This window comes from Amia ocellicauda, chromosome 10 (assembly GCF_036373705.1).
Source record: "Amia ocellicauda isolate fAmiCal2 chromosome 10, fAmiCal2.hap1, whole genome shotgun sequence".
Classification (NCBI taxonomy): Eukaryota; Metazoa; Chordata; class Actinopteri; order Amiiformes; family Amiidae; genus Amia; species Amia ocellicauda.
Window position 1 is genome coordinate 32,318,705 of NC_089859.1, and position 21,896 is coordinate 32,340,600.

The following is a 21,896-nucleotide window of genomic DNA, read 5'->3' on the forward strand; positions in this document are numbered from 1 at the left end:
CATAGGTATTTACGGGTTTATCATTACGACTACTTTGGTACCTACTTTGGTATCTGCTTTGTTAGAAGTACAATACTGGCATGATGCCATTTGAGTTATTTGAAAGGATTAGTTTTTACTGTGGCTTAAAGGTGAATGCAAAAATCTGCTTTTTGCAGAACAGTCAACGTTGCTAATGTCCTTATAAAGAATAATTACAAATATTACTTTCCACATATGCAGGAGACAAAAAACAGGTTTGCTTCAGCATATTCCAATCAGTATGAACTGTTTATCACTACAGCTTTAGCAATTGATGAGTAGTGGTTAGGGCTCTGGACTCATAACTGGAAGGTTGTGGGTTCATATCCTGGGTGGGACAGTGCTGTTGTACCCTTGAGCAAGGTGCTTCACTTAGATTGCTCCAGTGAAATGCCCAGCTGTATAAATGGGTACAAATGTAAGTTGCCCTGGATAAGAGCATCAGCTAAATGACAAAAATAATAATTGTTGCCCAACATGGCCAAAAGATTAAGGTAACCCCAAAAATGTTTCTATTTAAACAGTTTGGTTGAAAACGTCTCATAACATGCAGTGTATATTATGTCCTGTCCTGAGTTTGTTCATTTTTAAACTGACTTTGGATACTGCCCTCTCTCACACACAAACATCTCAAAGCAGTGATAGATTAATCAGTTCTCAATAAGGATCACAAAATATTACACCAGCATCCCAGTGTGATATGTAAGATATTTGAAGCAGACTTTTCCCAAAGGTAACAATGTTGTTTTATGTATACAGTTTTCAGTTATTCTGTTTGTCTGTTTATACAGATTGAAAACTATATTCAGGAGAACATGAAGAAGGAGATGGCTCAGATTCAACAGAATGCTGTTCACAACCACACAGCTACCATGTTGGAAATTGGGACCAGTCTGTTGAGCCAGACAGCAGAACAGACACGAAAACTGACAGATGTTGAGACGCAGGTACGTCCCATAGGACACATTCCACACACCATTTCCTCAGCTATTTCACTTTTAACAACCCAAAGCCAGTGAGGGTTTTGCCTGAATGATCCAAGAAAAATATTTGTTTAATTACGCATTTACCATTAAAAAAAGGTAAATGTGAACAGTCATGAAAATATGATGTTCATTTTATATATTAAAATGAAGGCACTAGTGTTTACAAAAGAAAGGCTATTTTACTTTGTTTATAATAATTATAATAATACAACAAATGTTTTTGTATGTTTTTGTTACTTTTGTGACTAAAATGTTTGGGTTATAAATACAAGTAAGAGACACTTTCTTTAATTTGTTTTTAAAGGTTTTGAATCAGACATCTAGACTGGAAATTCAGCTGCTAGAGAATTCATTGTCAACAAACAAACTGGAAAAACAGTTATTAGTTCAAACAAATGAAATCAGCAAACTTCATGAGAAAAACAGGTAATGCATCTTGTGCCCATCTTGAATATATTTTGTCTATGAGAGTAGTGTTTCCACAGATATATGTATTATCGTTTTATTTGATTTGCTTTTGCCACTAACAGTACATTTGATATTGCATTGAACATTTTCGATTCCTATCATAAATTAATTTGCAAGGATAAGTATTAACAATATCACCAAAGTGTGTATATATATATATATATATATATATATATATATATATATATATATATATATATATATATTGAGGTAACAAATGTTTGGCTTATAGGTGAATCTCAAATCACAAGCTTGTACCTTATCAGATTTATATTTATAGGTAGGAGATGGTTTCTCCTGACAATAAATTAAACCATGGCATATGAGATTGTAATTTACAATTGAACTTACTGTCAGAAGACAATTACTTCTGTTTATACATACAAATATCATAGGGTACACACTTATATTTTGCAAATGGCAAGCAGGTCAAAGTTTTGATTTGGTCTAAAACACAATAGCATCTTTACAATAAGACGAGAAATGCAGCTGGGTGACAAATTGCTTTTTACAATTACATAAAGTAATATATTATATGGATCAACGTTTAATTAGACCATAATCAAGAGAACCGAAATGCTCATTTCTAGTTCAAGTAAATGTAGCCAATGGAAAAAAAACAAATGATAGATTAGTTTCCTTTTTAGGTTACCATAGCATTATGCATAATATTTGGTGACATACATGTTTAGTGGTGATTAGATAATGTATATTTCTCAAGATTAATCACGATTCAGTACAGTACAGTATAGTTTTAAATGCTGATCATTTAATTGTAATGCAGCTCAAAATGATGTAGGTGGTTATCGGCTTCATCCCATAGATATCTATTTACAGCCTAATTTTAAAAAGAAAATGTGGTCCGGTTTGCCAGCTAATCACCCAGTTACTTGGACGATGCAGGAGAGGACAATGTAGTTAGTTATGGTATTTGTTTTGCTTTTTTTTAAGCAGTCCAAATTATACTTCTGGAATAATTCTTACCTAGGTTTAAACAATGCTTAACAATTTTGCAAAAAATACTTAATATTGATGCCATTTGTAAAAATAAGAATAATAGTAACACTTTATATTATCGTGTCATTAATACATGATTGGTAAATAGTTTATAAACCAGTTAGGAACCATTTATAATTTAATTTATAAATTATCAATAAACATCTAAAACAAATAAACAAAATACTGTTTTGTGAGCTGCCAAAACTGTTTAAAATCAATCTTATAAAGGTATACAAATAAAAAAAAGTTTAAAATACTTTATGAGCACATATATATGTATATTTAGCAAGAGCAATATCATTGTCTGTTTTTGTTGTTGTTTTGTTTATCCTTTCCCTTATATGTGATTTGAAATAACTAGGGAACAATAACCAACAAACAATAGGGTATTATTTCTTAAAAATAGAGTTTAATTTCGCAAATGAAAAAAGTTGAATTTATTTAGTCAGTTATTTAAATGTGAATTAAGCAATAGTCTAATCTGGAAATACAATATAAAAGCAAGAAGTAATATATATTTAATTGTTTATTTTTTGTAGCCATCAGATTGTCATCATCTATCTAATTCAAAATTGTGCCTTTTTTCAAAAGCCGCTTATAAATGAAAGTTGCACCAAAGCAATTGTTTTTATTTAATTTGATTTCATTTTGCTTGGAAAAGAGGCATACTTTCTTGGTAAATTGTTACATTTGCTCGAGAAATTCAGCCTTATAAAAAGTAAATTCCCATTTGGGCTTATAAATAAAGTTCCCACAGCAAATGTCTCTTAGTCAGATGCTTCAATAAAATCAGATTTTGCAATTATTGACTTGTAGAGGTTAGTGATTAAAATATACAGTACTGTGAAAACAGACCTTGAAAATATTACTTTGCTTTTTGCCAACTCTTGAAAGGGGTTTTTATGGATACTTTAAATAGAATAGTTAGTTTAAAGCATGATTGACACACATGCATACAAGTTCAACTAGAAAACATACACACACAAGCGCCTAGACTAAATCAAAACATTGACCTACCTGAAAATTGCAAATAAAAACAATATACACTGTGGTGTTTTTATTTAAAATTAGTATTTGTGCAAGAGCTCAGAAAAAGCTTCCTTGAGGGGAGGGGTTTGAAATAACTGAGCTGACCTTACATCGCTGGCCTGTCTCTAGTATGGCTATGATGCTAAACACTAGTAATTGACTACTGAAGATCAAGGTTGTTATTTTGATAAGCACAAAAGTTGATTTTAGCTATACATGTGAAGATTGCTGAGAGATGTCTTCTTAACTGTTTTAACTCTACACTAAACGATTCAGTTAGGCCGATCTATTATCCAGATATTATGCTTAAAGTGCAGAAAACTACATAAACCATATATTTACTGTATTATATTTTGCCTATTGCTGCACAAAATGCATAACACAGATTGGCTTTCCTATCAAGGTGCTGTCAACAAATTAATTAAATATTGGTAATTTATCATTTAGCTAAAAAGGTAAAGTAGTAGGAACATTTGAAAACAATACTACAGTAAGGGGCAGCTTATGCCTGAAAGTGCCAATGAAGATCTGAGAATTGCATCAGGAGCCGGAGTTGAACCTTGGCCATATTTTAAAAGTGTAATAAAGTGTGAGTTTGTAATGGAGAAAGGATGTGCATTTGCCTGTGAGCTTTGCAAACTAAATAAATGATACCTGTAAGTGTCAAAACTACAAGAACTTATAACGGTGAGTTAAGCCTATTTTAAATACATTTTTGGATTCTGACTTTAGACGCACAACCTCTTTAAAATCACGTGTGCTGTGTTTATGGCATTTTATTCAAAGGCTCGATAATAGTGTGTGTATGGTATTCATTTGAGTATGGAGCCATTCAACTCTAAAAATGCTAATCCTGTACTAAACACTCTTAATTACATTATTATATACAAATTGATATGATTGAGAGGTGTGCTAGAGCAATTATTTCAAATGTTCTGGAATGAAGGTACCAGAGGCTGCCCAGCTCTGGTGCAGAAGTTGTAAATGTAAAGATATATGTTTTTAATAACTTTAAAACAAATCTACTGTGAGAAGAATGTGTTCATCACATTCAACACAGGTTTGCCTGAGTGTGCAGCCTGTGAATGCCTTCTCAGATTCCCACTTTGAAATGTTATTATGTCATATCAACAAGAGTTTACAAGGCTATGCTAGGAAGTATATGGTTGCATAAGCATTGCAAGCATCTTTGACATTTCTCCAATCGTAAATTTTGTCAGACAGTGTTTTCAGGGTTGAAATATTATATTATTGGAGCCCTGGCAAATACACAACATGCTTTGTGTGAAGGATTCAATTACCTGTTATGAAACCACTGTTCAATACCTGCTACTATTTAGTGTTTGATTTTGTTTGATCAGGCATATCTATATATTTAAAAATTAGATTTGAAAGTATCAAGCTACTTTTAAAAGTAGCTATAGCTGTAGCTGGTTGTTTTTTCCCCAAAGTATCTTATAATGTGGCCAGCTACTTTTTTCCCAAAGTATCTTATACTGTAGCTATCTATGTTTTTCAGGAGTAGCTTATAGCTTTAGTTAGCTACTTTTTTAAAGTAGCTTTTCCAGCATTGCTGGTCTCTCCCACATAGAGTGGTTTAGAACACAAACCATAAAATACAATAAAATCTTCAATTTTTTTTTTTTTGTTTGTTTAATCGCATTAAAAGTGTGATAGCATACTGCAATTTGTGGTGGATGCTTATTCAACAGGAAATGTAAACAATGGATTATGTAAAACCCATTGTTTTCACAAAATGTATGTTGTCCCTGTCCAAGTGTGAATGTATTCAACAAGTTGCAAACATTTGGCAGAAGTAACTGTAACAAGAAACCTACAAGAATAGTCTCTGCTAAGAAAAAGTCTCAAAATTATTGGCATTATTATTAGATACAAAAAATACATTTATTTCTATTTCTTCAGTAAGATACTGGCGTTTGATCTATTATATTCTCTTGTTATTAGTTAATCAACACAGATACCACCTCATTTAACTATAATATTTGTTTAATACTTTAATAGGTTTATCATCTGATTATAATTATGAATTATGAAATCATTTCAATATAATATTTTTGGTATTTATTTCATTAAGAATGTGATATGGTGTAGCACAGTTAATATGAAAGCTATTAAAGCTACTAAATATATTTGCAACATCATTGAACCTTAAAAAATGTGTGCAAGTACTTCCATTGTTATAATTTATATTATTAATATGTATATTTTGGCCAAGAGATTTTCTGAAGTTGTGAGAATCACTTGTTAGAATCATTAGTACTAGGAAGGAAAAAGACCAAAGGGCTAAGGAAAAAATATTTCTTCTCAGTTTTCTGGAGAACAAAATGTTGGAAATGGACGACAAGCACAAGGAGGAGCTGGAGGCCCTGAGGGATGAGAAAACCAGTCTCCAGGACTTGGTGGGCCGTCAGAGTAACATTATCCAGGAGTTGGAAAAGCAGCTCAACAAGGCAACAGGCAACAACAGCATCCTGCAGAAGCAGCAGCTTGAGCTCATGGAGACGGTGCACAGCCTCGTTAACCTCTGCTCCAAAGACGGAGGTAAGGCCTAACTCCCTTATTTCCTCTGCAGAAGCAAAACAAGGGTCTAGCTTTCCTCACTCTGTGCCATTGGGCTCTTGGAAAGGTCCCGATTCTCCCAAATAAGCCGGAATTATGAGGAATTAATGTTGCTCTTAGAGTGATTCGTGACATGGAGAGGCCTGAGAGCAATTTAAAACCCACAAAGAACATTAGGAAACTGTTTTTTTGTACACGTGACGTACACGATTACATTATCGTCTGAGATTTTTCTGTAGTTCAAGAAAATAAGAAAAGATGTGTTTTTCTTTGGCGACGTCCATTTAAAAAATAAAATAGTATGTAAATATATAGGTATTGTACCAGTACATCTGCTGTAATATTTTCTTTTTGTTCATGCTTCCCTAAATTCTGTGATTATGCGGGAAGGTGGATTTCATTTTTGTCTACTTCCATTCGAGTAGCAACAGAACTGGAATAGTAAGGGTCACTCAATGTCTAAATAATGCCTATTGCTTTTTTCCCACCATTGGTCACACATCATTGAATGCGGATGTGGAAATAGAACTTCTTTAGTGCAACACCTCAGGAGTGAGAAGAAAAACATTTTGTTGCCGCACTTCACACGGCGTTCTCCTCGAGATTGAGTTTGTTTCCTTTGGATCTTAAAATGTAAGGGGAAATGAGGCATGTAGACAGCTCTCTATCTAACATAGAAGGACACATGCAAATAAACACAAATCCATTGGATCCTGTCCCCACACATGCTCAGCATTAGCTCCCTGCTGTTACTCCTTTGTAGACGAAGTAAATCACTAAAATGAATCTACAATATGACTGAATGCAAAGCTCTAATACTTGCCCCCTGGTAGGAAAATGAGAAGACCCCATATGGGTAAAGTAAGAACCTGTCAGGTGACACACTTCAGCACTGCTTTGTCGGAAAGGGGAGAGTTTCTGCTCAGTGTACTGAAAAGACTTCTGCAAGATGTATGGCTGACTTAATATGAGAGGAGTGAAATGAGACATTGCGACTGTCCCGTTGAGGTCAGTCATTATTTTCAACATGGCACCACTGAAATGTGTGGCGCATAAAGGTCGCAAGTTCATCCCTGCTTAAATTCTTCATTCTGAAATGCAACTCTGGGGACACAACGGTCTTTGGGGGAAATATCTTTGATAAAGTTAATTGTTTAACATGTGGTTCCTCACATGATGTCTCTTAATGAGTGGCATTGCAGTTGATGGAGAGCACACATCTTTCTTCAAACTCATACAACAAGGCTTTTAAAGAGAGTAGTTTTCAAATGGAAAGGTGTACATGTTTTCAATTGCAATCTATCATATTGTGTGCCATTTAATTTACTTTAGTATACATTCATTACAATGTGAGCATATCACCATGTTTTCTTATCTCGAGGAGGTGGCTCCTTTCATTTCATTATAAAATGTCTTACAACAGGATCTCAAATCCACAGATGTTTATATATATATATATATATATATATATATATATATATATATATATATATATATATATATATATATATATTTTAAATAACAGAATTACAAATCATACTTACTGTGACAGGACATTAAAGAAAATATTAAATATCAGAGAGCTTGAACAGGCTATGAACGATACTTATATGAATATATATATACACACAAACACACACAAAGTTAGGTCCATCAATATTTGGACAGTGACACAATTGGCTCTGTACACCACAACAATGGATTTGAAAGGAAACAATCAAGATGTGTTTTAATTGTAGATCTTTAATTTGAGGGTAGTTACATCCAAATTGGGTAAATGGTGTAGGAATTACACCCATTTTTATATGTGGTCCCCCCTATTTTAGGGGCTCAAAAGTAATTGGACAAACTAGCATAATCACCCTGGATAAGGGTGTCTGCCAAGAAATAAAAATAATAATCATGAATTAAATTGTGAGTTTCAATACTTGGTTGCAAATCCTTTGCAGTCAATGTCTGCCTGAAGTCTGGAACCCATAGACATCACCAGATGCTGGGTTTCTTCCCTGGTGATGCTCTGCCAGGCCTGCACTGCAGCTGTCTTTAGTTCCTGCTTGTTCTTGGGGTTGTTTTGCCTTCAGTTTTGCCTTCAGCAAGTGAAATGCTGCTCAGTTGGATTCAGGTTAGGTGACTGACTCAAAACAAACCAATCAGAGAGATAGCAAAAACATTAGGTGTGGCCAAATCAACTGTTTGGTACATTCTTAAAAAGAAAGAATGCACTGGTGAGCTCAGGAACACCAAAAGGCCAAGAAGACCATAGAAAACAACTGTGGTGGACAACAGAATTATTTCCCTGGTGAAGAAAAACCCCTTCAGAACAGTTGGCCAGATCAAGAACACCCTCCAGGAGGTAGGCGTATTTGTGTCATAGTCAACAGTCAAGAGAAGACTTCACCAGAGTAAATACAGAGGGTTTACCACAAGATATAAACAGGAAGACCAGATTAGAGTCATCTAAAGAACCCGGTACAGTTCTGGAACAACATCCTATGGACAGATGAGACAAAGTTCAACTTGTACCAGAATGATGGTAAGAGAAGAGAATGGAGAAGGGAAGGAACTGCTCATGATCCGAAGCATACCACCTCATCTGTGAAGCATGTTATGGCATGGGCATGTATGGCTGCCAAGGAAACTGGTTCCCTTGTATTTATTGATGATGTGACTGCTGACAAAAGCAGCAGGATGAATTATGTAGTGTTTAGGGCTATATTATCTGCTCAGATTCAGACAAATTCTTCAAAACTCATTGGACGGCGCTTCACAGTGCAGATGGACAATGACCCGAAGCATACTGCGAAAGCAACCCAAGACTTTTTTAATTTGAAGAAGTGGAATGTTCTGCAATGGCCAAGTCAGTCACCTGACCTGAATCAAATTGAGCAGCATTTCACTTGCTGAAGGCAAAACTGAAGGCAAAATGCCCCGAGAACAAGCAGGAACTAAAGACAGCTGCAGTACAGGCCTGGCAGAGCATAACCAGGGAAGAAAACCCAGCATCTGGTGAGGTCTATGGGTTCCAGACTTCAGGCAGACATTGACTGCAAAGGATTTGCAACCAAGTATTGAAACTCACAATTTAATTAATGATTATGTTAGTTTGTCCAAATACTTTTGAGCCCCTATATTTGGGGGGACCATAAAAAAATGGGTTCCTACACCGTTCACACAATTTAAATGTAATGACCATCAAATTAAAGATGAAAGTCTTCACTTAAAGCACATCTTAAGTGTTTCCTTTCAAATCCATTGTGGTGGCGTACAGAGCCAAAATAATGACTATTGTATCACTGTCCAAATATTTATGGACCTAAATGTATATAAGTATAATGTTCTAAACTGAAAAGCATAAACTATAATAATTTGCAGTTCATTAGGTGTAATGGGATTCCTATTTCCGATTCTGATTATTTTATCTTCATGTTAATACAATGCTGTTGAATTATTCTCTCTCACTCACTAGGTAGTTTGAAATGAATGAATGAATTAAAATTATTCAAACATTTTGTGCTCCAACTTGTGTATACATCCAAGAAGTTTACTTCTGATTGTCAGCTGTTTTTCCCCACTCCACACTACTTAACAATTGGTGATCATGCAGTAAAACAGTCTCAGGCATATATATATATATATATATATATATATATATATATATATATATATTGTTATATAAGCCTGAATAGTATCTATTATATATTATATTATATATATAGGCTATAAGCCTGAGCATGTTTTTCTGCATGATTGCCAATTGTCTTGATTTGTATATAGTATGGAGTAGGGAAAATCAGTCGACAAATCAGAAAAATAAATAAAAAGTAAACTGCTCGAATGAGAAAAGTAATCGCTGGAGACAATTTATATACAATATAATAGATTTGTATTGCAAAACAAGTAGAAAATAAAAAAAAAATACAAGTATTGCTGAATAATCATTTTCTGGGTAATCTGTCCCACAAGCCCCACACATATCCAAAAAATGTATTACAAGATTATAATGATATGCCCTAATTAAAAACATGTAAAATCTCTTTTTTAAAAGGGGAATGATGTGTTTCCTGCAAAAAGTACCCATTCTAAAACATTTAAAACAATATCAGAAGCATTTATTTTGGCTCCTTCCTCTTTAGACGACATTATATTTTGTATTGACATTTTCTTTGATGTGGTAAGGAAACTTATGGGTACAATTTTCACGTAATTATTACCAAATCTTCAATAGCACACATGCATCTTGTTCAATATAATGGTGACTGACCTTTGCTTTATAACTCTCCTAAATATCTGTGATTCTTAAATAATATTTTAGAATATTCTATTACTGACCTAATGAACCACATAAATCACGATAACATTCAAGTTATCCAAATCTCAAAGGACTTTTTTTTGTCTGGTTTTGCACTTGTTGAAAGTGGTTTGGTTAATTGCTACAATGCTCCTAGAAATACATTTTCTATGTTCTTGTGCTTTGTCATCACACACTCACAAGCCGGTTATATCAACTTTTTGTTCGTATTTCTTGTATCTCAAGCTGCGATAATATGCAATTTACCTTGTAATGGTAACCAAAAAAGCTCCAGAAAGGGCAAAAATGAATTAGAGGAAATTGCTTGGCAAATATTTACAGTGTACCATCTGTTTGCTTAATTTCAGTCATGTTTGTTTTGTTCGCTAAATTTATCTGAGAGACATGCGAGATACAGAAAACTGGGGTATTAACATGTCCACTTTCTTGAAATGTGATGTGCTGTCCCCAAGATGCATTTACTTTGATGAAATACATGTTTGGCAAGACATATGCATAGAAAGTTGCATATTTAAAAATTATGCAAAGTTTAATGATATTTACATTTCAGTGGGTTTCAATTCTTAGGAGACTTCTGCCAAAAAATACATTAATAAATAAATAATATAAACACTTTTTCTGAATTAAACCGAAGTTTGAGAAAAAATGGATATACAAATATTGCATTTCTCTATCTGCTAAAATACTGTTGTCTTTACAAACAGTATAGAACTAAATGCAGGGCCAAACCTGAGTCCTTTTACTCCACCCCAGATGAACTGGATAGAGTTTGGTGTGTGTGAGGCACAGTACTCTAGCATCAGCTGACAGTTCTTCGTGTCTATAGAGGACGTGTTAATAGTTATGGCTTATCTCACTGATGGACGACCGGGACAGTGGAGTCAATTTTCATAAGATCTGCAGTGTCAACCTTTTAAAATTGTTTCTTGTCCAAGCTTGTCACCTCACATGACACCTATGGAAAGAACCTGGAAGTAAGCTGCAACACCACGTACTGCAACAGAATTACTGGCAGCTAGATGTTCTTGTTCTGGAGTGGAATTGATAGCTTCGAAATTCTTCCAGATACTCATTTGATCAATGGGACAGTGCTTTGTAGTCTGTAATGCCAATAACTAATGCTTCGGTTCCACTGGCTTAAGTGTCCGTGCCGTTGTCGGAAGTTCATCATTTGTTGTGGGAGGAGCAGAGCAATTGTGGGTTTGGTTTGTGTTGCGTTTTAAAAAGAAAGATAGAGAACACTACAAGCGATAGAGCCTGACGTGGAAAGGAGTTTTGTGTCTATTGTATTCTTTATGCTTTACATGATTGGAGACAGCGTAATAAATACACGTTTCTGTTAAGAGATATTAGGAAGAGCTAATTGTGTATAGACAACATTATATTCAGAAAAGCATTACGTTACAGTTAAAAAAAAGTTTCCATGTGTAACAATAAAAATAAATATTTGCTATTGATTATTATTATTATTATTATTATTATTATTATTATTATTATTATTATTATTATTATTATTGTTGTTGTAATCATCATCAAGATATGTGCTAGTAGATATGTATTTTAAACTGAAATTTTAAACTTGACTCCCATAACTTATTACTCTTACTATATATTTGTAACTGCAAACAACACTTTTTGCCGTATTATTTTAAATTTACTTAGCAGACATCCTTAACCAGGGCAAGTTACAGCTGAAACAAAATACACACGAACGTTTCACAATTAATCATACTGTAACAGCAGCTACAATATAGCAGGTTTTATTTTAACTAAAAGGTGCACGTTTCAGTCATGGCATTTATGGGCTTATGGACGCATTTATTAAATCAGTCCTTAATGTTTTAGAGGGAAACCCAAATCTGCTGTATTTATTTATTCATTTATTTAACTTTTAAATGGGCAAACATTAACTCAGTCGTGTTCTCCTTCCTACTGATTGTCTCTGCGGGGCTGTTATACAACAGACCTGCACACCATTCAGAGGAAAACAACCCAAAACACTTGTTCATAAAATATTAATAAAATCGTCTGCTACTCCTGTATGATTGATACACTGGTACAGGTTCAACTGCTTGGTACAGGTACCCTGCCAATCAGGGTATGTTTGAGTATATTCAAGTGTCCATTGTTTCTGGAAATATCGGCATGCTACCTATTGTACATTCAATATCATCCTGGTGGACAAAAAGAAGTTGAGACCCAGTTTGCAGTCCATTTTTTGTTTTCACAAAGCTACCACTGTTATGGCAGTCTACAATGTACAAGGTTACGCTCTGTCAACCTGTCACTGTGGGGGATTCTTGGCATCGACACTCAATACTTGTTAAATCATTGAAATAATAATTTGGTCTAATACCTCATTCTTTGAGGAACCTCTAGATTAGAAGGGATCAAAGAGGTATGTAAGGAATTCTGACATACTTCACTTTCCAGCTATATCTCTGTGCATAAACAATTTCAACAGTAAAAACATTAGTTTGAATCTGAGATGAACGGCTTGTAAAATCAGGAGGAATTTCCATTGAAAGATTTGAGACTCACAGGGTAAATATAAACCACTTGTTATAACAGGAACTTGAAATTTATAGCTTGTATTTAGTCCTTAGCTCTTTGCTTGGTTTCAAAATATCCCGGCCATAATTATCCACAGATGGAAATAGATGAACAGCTGGCATATTCAAACTATTTAAAAGTTGGGGGATCTCTTTGCCCAGAGGTATAAGGTTTTTTAGTTGAAAAACACATTTACACTTGCACTTGTTGTTTTACTCACTTCCTGAAGTTTTTTTATTGTCAGTCATATGATATTCAACAGTTTAGATTCATGTGGACCCAATGGTAGGGTAAACATGTCAACTCATTGCACACCTTCTTTGAATCAGACATGAAAATGAGATCCTGTTGTAATTTTAATCGCTTTTAATCATTAATATCAAACTCTTAACAGCATTTACATTGTTCATCTAAGTGGTGTTTTATTTCTGAACAGTGGTTCCAAACAGCACAAAACGGGCAGAAGAGGACAAGAAGTTTAGAGATTGTGCAGATATTTATCATGCTGGATTTAACAGAAGTGGAGTGTATACTATACATATCAACAACATGCTGGAGACTAAAAAGGTAAATTGTGGTTTTAACTGATTTCTGGTATACACAATGGAGACAACCCAACTAGATAACTGAATTGCTTCCACTAGTAAGTTTATAGTAAGTAACTTAGAAAGGTAAGTTCCCACTAACTCAAAAGTATAAAATAATTATGTAATTTACATAGTATTTGTATTAGAAATACTATTTTTTTGTTTAGTTTTTTGTGAATATTCTCTAACCTATTTGATTTGTAATGTAATATACTTTTAAAGGTGTATTTTTGTTTGTTTTGTTTTGGTTGTTTTGTTTTATTTGTTTTGAATGCTATACTGACCTGTTGGATGCTAGCCAGCCTTGGGTAGTTATTGGCTCATTCAAGATTAATCTCAGGCTTGAAATATATCTGGCAACTCTGTATGAACAACAGGTGTCCACAGACATGGGAACTGCCAGACCACAGGATGTTGGCAGCCATTCGAATTCTAATTTCAGGACTTCTCAAGTCAGTAGGACATCCCTAATTTCTGTAGTTATGTTTTCAACTGTGGAAAACTCTCATAGGTCTAGCTCAACTGTGTTTATATCAGGGGAGCGAAGATGAATCCCTGTTACATGTTCAGATCAAGCACACAGTGCAGTTGGTGCTGCAAAGCTGCAGATCTGCAGGTTTTATAGGTAACTTAAAATCCTCAATGTCTGAAGATCTAAGAACATCGGTAATTTACAGCCATTATGTCAGTAATAAAATACAATTATTTTAAGATCGTATGGGGTGAAAACCAGGAGGACATTTGCTTGGCAAACTTTCTGAGATGAACCCAATTAATTGTACCCATTAGTCTTTAATATGCACAAACAAAGAGAGACATTTGAATTAAGATCCTGCCAAACAGTTTGCATTGTTGCCATTTACTTTGTCTCGGCAGGTATATTGTAATATGGAGGCAGCCGGAGGGGGATGGACAGTTATTCAACACAGAGAAGATGGCAGTGTAGACTTCCAGAGGACATGGAAGGAGTACAAAATGGTAAGGAAAACATGCTATATAGTAATGGTTGAGATATTATATAGGTCTAGAAAGTATTCTAGTATGTTTTATACTGGTTAGTAAAAATTGTAGTTTCCAAATTGATTCTGTCATATTCATACATTTTGCTTGATTTTTTTTTAATTAAAGGATTGTTTAAGCTTCATACCTTACCGGTTACCTGTTTTTGGCAAAGCATTAATTTAAGGTATGCAAACAATACTTCATAAATACAACCCAAGGAGCCACTACTAAGTTCAAATGTGCAGCTAATTTTAGGTTCGGATGGAGTTAGGGTTAGGGGACTTAAATGTAGCCAAATGCACATAAGGTACATACTAGTGCTGCCAGTAATAACCCTGTGAGCCACATTGAGACTGTAACCTTTAAAGTGAATTTGGGAGAGCTTTCTCAAGTAACAGGGGTTGAATAAATGAAAATAAAAAGTTGTTTATAAGTGTAGTCTTTTATGCAACAGTGATTGATTTCAAAAGTCGTAAAGGAAAATGATTATTGCAGCTGGTATTTACATTTAAAAAACTATGTTCTTGGAAATTCTATGCAATGGTAAGGCATGATGCAATGCAAAATACGAAGGACGGGTTGTTCTCCTATCTACTGTATGCAGTCTCAAAAATCAGTACAGCCACAGAAGAGGATGTTTATGAGGGCTTATACTTGATTTGGAAGGATTTCAGCGTATCTGCTGGAAATTACTTTCTGTCCCCACTTACTTCAGTTTAGCAAGGTCAGTGTGGAGTCCGAGAGAGCATCTGCAGGTCATGTTTTCACATTCTAAATTCAGCAAGCAGATGATAATGCTGACAGATTCTTCAGATCCAGCTGTGGCATAATACTTTAAATATAGAGGCGGGGATTTACCTTATCATTAGCAATGATGTATTAGTATCTCTTGCTCTGGCACACAAATTGCTTTTGCAAAACCAATGTTATTCCACATTGCATTTCAAGCCAGACATACCATAGACATATTTGTGATTGTTGTTATGATTCCTTTATTCAGTGTAGATAATTTCATATTATGCTGTCTTATTACAGTTACACTACTTGATTGTTTTTCCTATTTTGTATTATTTTCAATGTGAAATGGATGTTTATGCACCAATAGCTTTTAATAATACGTCTGTAAATGCTGTACAACATTCAATTACAACTTAAAAATTGTGTCCACTACATTGTGAAATATCAGTTCCATCCTATCAAAACCCTTTCAATGAGATATTCAGAAACAATGACAGTCACACCCTCAGTAAAACATAAATTATACAATTTAGGGAACCAAAATGGATTCTGTATTTTATTTTTAATTACATTTAAATTTAATGTAATTAAGTAAAAGTAAAATGGCATAGTGGCATTATAATGTAAAGAAATCAAACTCTGGCCTCAGATCCAAATCACTAAGTTGTTGAATACCTCCCCTCAGAGACTTAAGTTGACAGAGCATAGGTTAAGGGGAAGGAATTGCCAAAAGAAACTTGACCCATTAACCCACAGAACAGTGTGATAGAGAGTGGGGTTGCTAAGTAAAAAAGTAAGAAAGGGCACCTTGTAGAGAGCGATGAGGAAACTATATTAAGCATGATTGTTTATGTTGCAGTCTTGGCAATCTCTAAACAAGTGCTAAATCATTGTAATATATTCTTGGACACAGTGTAAGAATTAAACTGAGAGCAAATAAGTAGATTTAAACTGCTTTGTAAACGAAAGGAAACATTAAGAGCACATACAAATAGTTAAGGTTGTCAAATTATATAGACAATCATTAGGCCCTTTTTATTTTTTACTAGATTTCTTTCCTTAAGTATTTATGGTTCTTTGAAAATAAACCGTCTCAGTGTATATTTATGTAACATTGTGCTATAAAAGCTTCATACATTCCATTTTGTCACAGAAAAACAAAGGCAGAAAAGAGTACAGTGAGTACTTTCATGTAGTCGATATACTGGTCCCTTGCTGTCGTTGCGGGTTTTAATACATTTTAATGGATTGCATCCTTTTCCCTCTCTCGAGACTGGTGTAGGTTTAAAAACACTTTGAAAGGTCCGAAGGTGTCAGACACTCTGAAATTTAGGAGCTTTTCCACCACCGCATAGGTAATAAAATAAATAAATAATCCAAATTCACTTAAAGCTTTGCAGGAGATCTGTGCAATAAAGCTTGCGAGATTTCTCATGGCATACCAGCTATGTAATCTAAAACGCTACAGGGATAAAAATGGCTAGATTATGATGCATCCAATAACTGAGTGAAATATAATGGAGGTAAGTAAATCAGGGAATTAGTCAAATTACTGAGACTAAGTCCACAACTCCATTTTCGATTTTGGTAGAGCGGTTACAGTGGTTGTGAATGGAAGATGGCACATCTCCAGGGAGACATCAGAACAAGGTAGCTTTTTTAGCTGGCAAAGATGCTTGCATACAATGGCTCTTTCTTTACATCTCCCCGGGGAAAGATGATGAGAACTCTTATTATGAATGTCTGGAGCTCTTCAAACAGCATTGAACATGCCAGGTGGCTTGAAGGTTTGAATAAAATGATACACTTCCCACTGCTGGTAAATGTATTAGTTTTAACCTGATGTTGGTGACTGGTAAACATATATATTTTATATCAATGGTGTAACCCCTTAACACTGCAAATAAAAATGGAATAACTGGGTAAGCAAACACCAGGAAAAAGATTGCTGTAGAATACTGCTGTAGAAGCAACCACATTTTTGTACTGGTTTGTACCATGTTGTGGTTTCGTATGGTCTTTGTGAAATGAAAATTCTACATTTATTGATCAAAACACATCTGTTCAGAGTTTACCTTAACATACTGCCTTTCTTACAACCTTAGTTATTTCCTATATAATTAGTTTTTTTCTGATTACTGCTGAGATAAACAAATGTGTAGCCTACCAACCAAACAGTGAACCCTTTGACAGTTAATATACCATTTCATTCTACCTACCAAAGTACACTTTACATAGATATAGATGGTGTTTTTAAAGAATAGAGTTTAAATGGTAACTAGTACACTGTGCCAATGTTTCTATTATATACTCTAATAATGAAACAATACATTGCAGCTGTCTGAAACTGAGCAATTTGAATTATTTTGAACAGAAACAGAAATAAACTTTGTAATCATTACAATTATATATATATATATATATATATATATATATATATATATATATATATGCATAACATTGTGTTTTATTGTATTGATTGCTTTAAACCATGAAATAGAGGGGAATAGTTTCTGTATTCCAGTAAAAAAAAAAAAAACACTTTAGATGGAAATATCTGAAAAGAAGTACCCTGTGCATATTTTTCATATGTTTCTAATTTGTGTAGTCGTAACCATGACTGTTAGGTCTGTTTAGCATCGCTAATTTGTACAACTACCAAGATGTTTTGTCATATTTACTGTTCAATCAGTTTCCATGTTTGAAGGTGTTTAAAAAAAAATCCTGAATGCAATTTAATGAGAGAATTTTTATGAGATGGGGGGACGAAACAGTTATACATTACCTTAATGCACATATTAATGGAAATAAACACCAGGTTACCAAATGATGATTAAGGAAACAAGAACTTTACTGCCACAAAAATATATAATAATAATAATAATAATTGTACTACCTCCTTTTTGCTTTAGGGTTTTGGAAGTCCAACTAGTGAACACTGGCTGGGAAATGAATTTGTCTTCTTGCTTACCAGTCAACGGCAGTATGCTCTGAGGATCGAACTGACAGACTGGGATGGAAAGCAAGCCTTTTCTCAATATGACAGATTTCATATTGGAAATGAGAAGCACAATTACAGGTATGGAGTGTCAGTGTGGAGCTTGTTTATATATTTCAGCTTTATCAATCTATTGTTAAAACAGTTTGAGAGACAATATTTATGTTTCATGTGATCAAACTCTCCTAAGATTAGCCACCACTTACAATACTTTTATATATACTTAAATAATGCAATAAGTACTTATCTGTTCATCAATCCTCTTTTCTAAACATGCAATAGGTTTCAAGTTTCAAACACAGATTATAATTAGTTGGAATGCAATTACCATTATCTGTATCTGACTGTGTCCAATCACAAAGTAACACTTAAGGGTTCTTGGTAGATAAGGTTAAAATGTTTTCTACATATACACATATTTTTAACTTGTCTTTCAGATTTGTTTTTTAATACAATTTTTACATATCGAGCAGCCTAAAAGGGTGGACTAAAATGCAGTTAAGGGCTGTTACCAGGTTTGACAGCCACAGAAGTGAAAATTTCAGAATATCCTAAGAAATCAAATGTCCAACAGAAATGGTCTGACCATTTAAATGTAGAGTCTACATGTCTTCCCATAGACATTACCTAAGAAGTCAAGTCTCTTCTGATAAGACCTTATTTTCCCTTCTTCAACTGCGTATTTATTTTTTAAAGTCATTACATACTCCGTTCCTGTTGGGGCACCATGGAGTCAAAGCACAAAAATACACATATCAAACCTTTAGTTGATATTAAACAGTGAGTGGCAGGTTTTAAACAAAACTTTGAATTTAGATATAACCAATAACAGGTACATTCATACTTTTGTCACATTTAATTTCCTTTTGTGCTGGGTGGACATATTTTTAATTTTTTAAAGATTTCAGCATGACTCTACCCCTTCATTGTGTTTGCAATGGAATTTGTAGGTATTTTGTATGTACTGCACTCTGTAGAGGATCAAAAAACCTCAAAAAACAAATTAAGAAATAAAACCGCAAAACTAAGTTGTGCGCAGTATACAAGCAATGTTCCTTTCTCAAAATACATATTTTTTCTGTTTATGTAAATTGATTCTAAGAATCCTCTGCTGTGTTGTGTTATTATGTTTAAATTATAGTAATAACAGGCAGCCACAAATGAAAACTAGGACTGATACATAACATCTTATGCTGCTTTTTTCTTCTTAATTTTTCCACAAAACAGCAAGGAGGTCTTGGAAGTGTTACCATTTGAATCTGTCACTCTTTTTTTCACATCAATAATTTTACAATTCAAACCATATAAGTATGAACTGTGTAAAAATGCAAAAGAGTCTAGATAAAGTGTTTGGGACTGTCCATCCCTACATTGAAATGTAAAAATAGTACCACTAGGCAAAACTGTTTTTCATGCATGTGTAACCACTAGTAATAGGGCTTACAATTTGCAATGTACTCTAAGGTTCGTAAGACTGAAATGTATATGGTGGATTTTGTTATTTCCCGTAAGATTTCAAACAATTTGATTTGTTCTGGTAAATAATGGCAAGTTTATTACCAGTGTAATTATACCAGATACAAAAATAATAATACAAAAAAAAAAAACTTATGAAAGGGATTGTGCACTCAGTTTCAGATTTAAAGAATCAGTCAGATTCCTTGTCCTATTTATATCCTTGGGTATATTTATATTCAGTTCTACCACGGTTGAGTCTAATAAAGAAAAGGATAGAGCTGGAACCGGAGTGTAAGAGTTTGCAGTCCCAGTGTTCATTCAGGTTATCAGTGGAAATCTTCCTTCCCTATCGGTGCCGTCATCAAAGTGGGTCCTGGCTCGCCCACTTTCTCCATAAAAAAACAAGTTTCCAGAGGAAGTTGCACTCGGAACACAAACACAAATTAAAATAAAATGGAGCAAACGATAAATAAAGCTTTTCTTTATGTTTGTATTGTTCTGAGTTTAACTTCTTTCTTAGTTTAGCAGCTCTCTGTAGTGTTTTTTCTTTTTGGGGAATCTAGCAAAAATGGCCGATCTCCCTTTTTGTTTTTTTTTCTTCCTTGCTATCCTCAGCCAATCACAGAGCTACTCTGAGTATATTCAACTTAACCCATTAGTTGCTGTATGGTAATCCTTCATGTGGGTTACACACTCCCCCCAAAGCTGCATATGCCCTCGTATGCTGTCACATGAAATAAATGTTATTTATGGATTTCAAATCACCTCAGAATCTCTCAATGACCAGTTATTTATGGGAACTGGATTCACATTGTTTCCTAATGATTGTGTAACTGCCTTTTCTAATCCACAAAACAATGACTGTACCACTATTGAAAGAGGGTGCCCTAATGTCCCTTTCAGGCAATACCCTCTGTCTTGTGGATCTCCGTAACCATTCGTCTCTAGGAAGTTCTTCACCCTCACAACCATTACTGCCCTCTACAGACATATGTACATTGTCCAATAGGCCGATTTCAGTTGTCTTAATGGCAGTCTGACAAGGGATATTATCTAGACGGTCATTGTCTGATTTAGATAGAAAGGGGTTCTCAAGCACCTGGGTGAATTTTTTCGGATATGTCGATGGAATGATGCCAGGTGTAAATTCCACATCCTCATCACTGTCAGATGAGTTCTCAGGGCACTGGTCCGTTTCAGAAGAATTCATGGATTTTGCGTTTCTCCTTTTCTTTACGGGGGTCTGACTGCTCAGGGTTGTTTGGTTTCAGAGGCAAGAACTCACATGGTAAAAGGAGGTCTCTGTGCAATGTTTTCTATGATCCTCTTCCGTTTTCTGCTTTGACCACATATACTGGGGAGTCATCTATCTGTTTCACCACAACGTGGAGAGTAGAGAGTCATCGATCTGCAATCTTGTGCTTTCCTCTGCATCCTACGTTGCAGACCAATACTTTATCTCCTGGGAGTAGTACAGACTTTTTTTAAAGTCAAATCTGGCTTTGTTCTTTGCTGCCGACTTCTCTGCCTGCTTAGTTGCAAGTTTGTAGCTTTCATCTAGTCTGCTTCTTAAATTTGTTACATATTCGGAGTGAGTTTTAGCACTACTCCCATCAGGTTGGAGTCCAAAAGCAATATCTATAGCTAGTCTTTGTTGACGGCCAAACATTAGCTCGTATGGTGAAAATTGTGTCATTTTTAGTACAGTTGTAGCAATGAACCATCCAGAGCTCGTCTTCTGTATTCACTTGGGAGGACAAGTTGGTAGTGTGGGCTTTCCCTCTCCCAGCGTCTCTGATATAAAACTTCATTACGCTCCTCAAGCTGATCAAAAACCCTCAGAAACATCTTAACCTCAGGATCTTCCACTTGCTTCATTCTATTAGATGGTTTCCGTCCTGTGCTTAGTAGAGTAATTACCCTATTTATAGACGGATCACCTCTCTGTGCCACAGCCCAATCAGCCTCAGACAACCTGGGAAGGGTGCTCCATCCTGAAGACTGGTTTTGTTCAGCAAATTGTTCTGGAACCACGTCAATATGAAGAGCAAGCGACTCCACCAGCACTATAGATGGATTTTCAGTTTTCTGACTGACTTGGTGCCCTACGCCTATGCTGTGTCTTCCACAAACTGCTGTCACCGCATCTCTCAAAGAAGTCAGAAGCA

General features: G+C 34.8%; 1 protein-coding gene across 1 annotated transcript in view; it reads left to right on the plus strand.

Moving 5' to 3' along the window:
- Positions 1–21,896, plus strand: part of angpt1 (angiopoietin 1) — a 95,985-nt gene that overhangs the window by 52,586 nt on the left and 21,503 nt on the right. The window contains exons 2-7 of the mRNA XM_066715964.1: positions 813–968; positions 1,312–1,433; positions 5,833–6,065; positions 13,382–13,512; positions 14,409–14,510; positions 18,185–18,351. Of these exons, the coding sequence (XP_066572061.1) occupies positions 813–968; positions 1,312–1,433; positions 5,833–6,065; positions 13,382–13,512; positions 14,409–14,510; positions 18,185–18,351 (911 nt within the window). The remainder of the gene's footprint in view (positions 1–812; positions 969–1,311; positions 1,434–5,832; positions 6,066–13,381; positions 13,513–14,408; positions 14,511–18,184; positions 18,352–21,896) is intronic.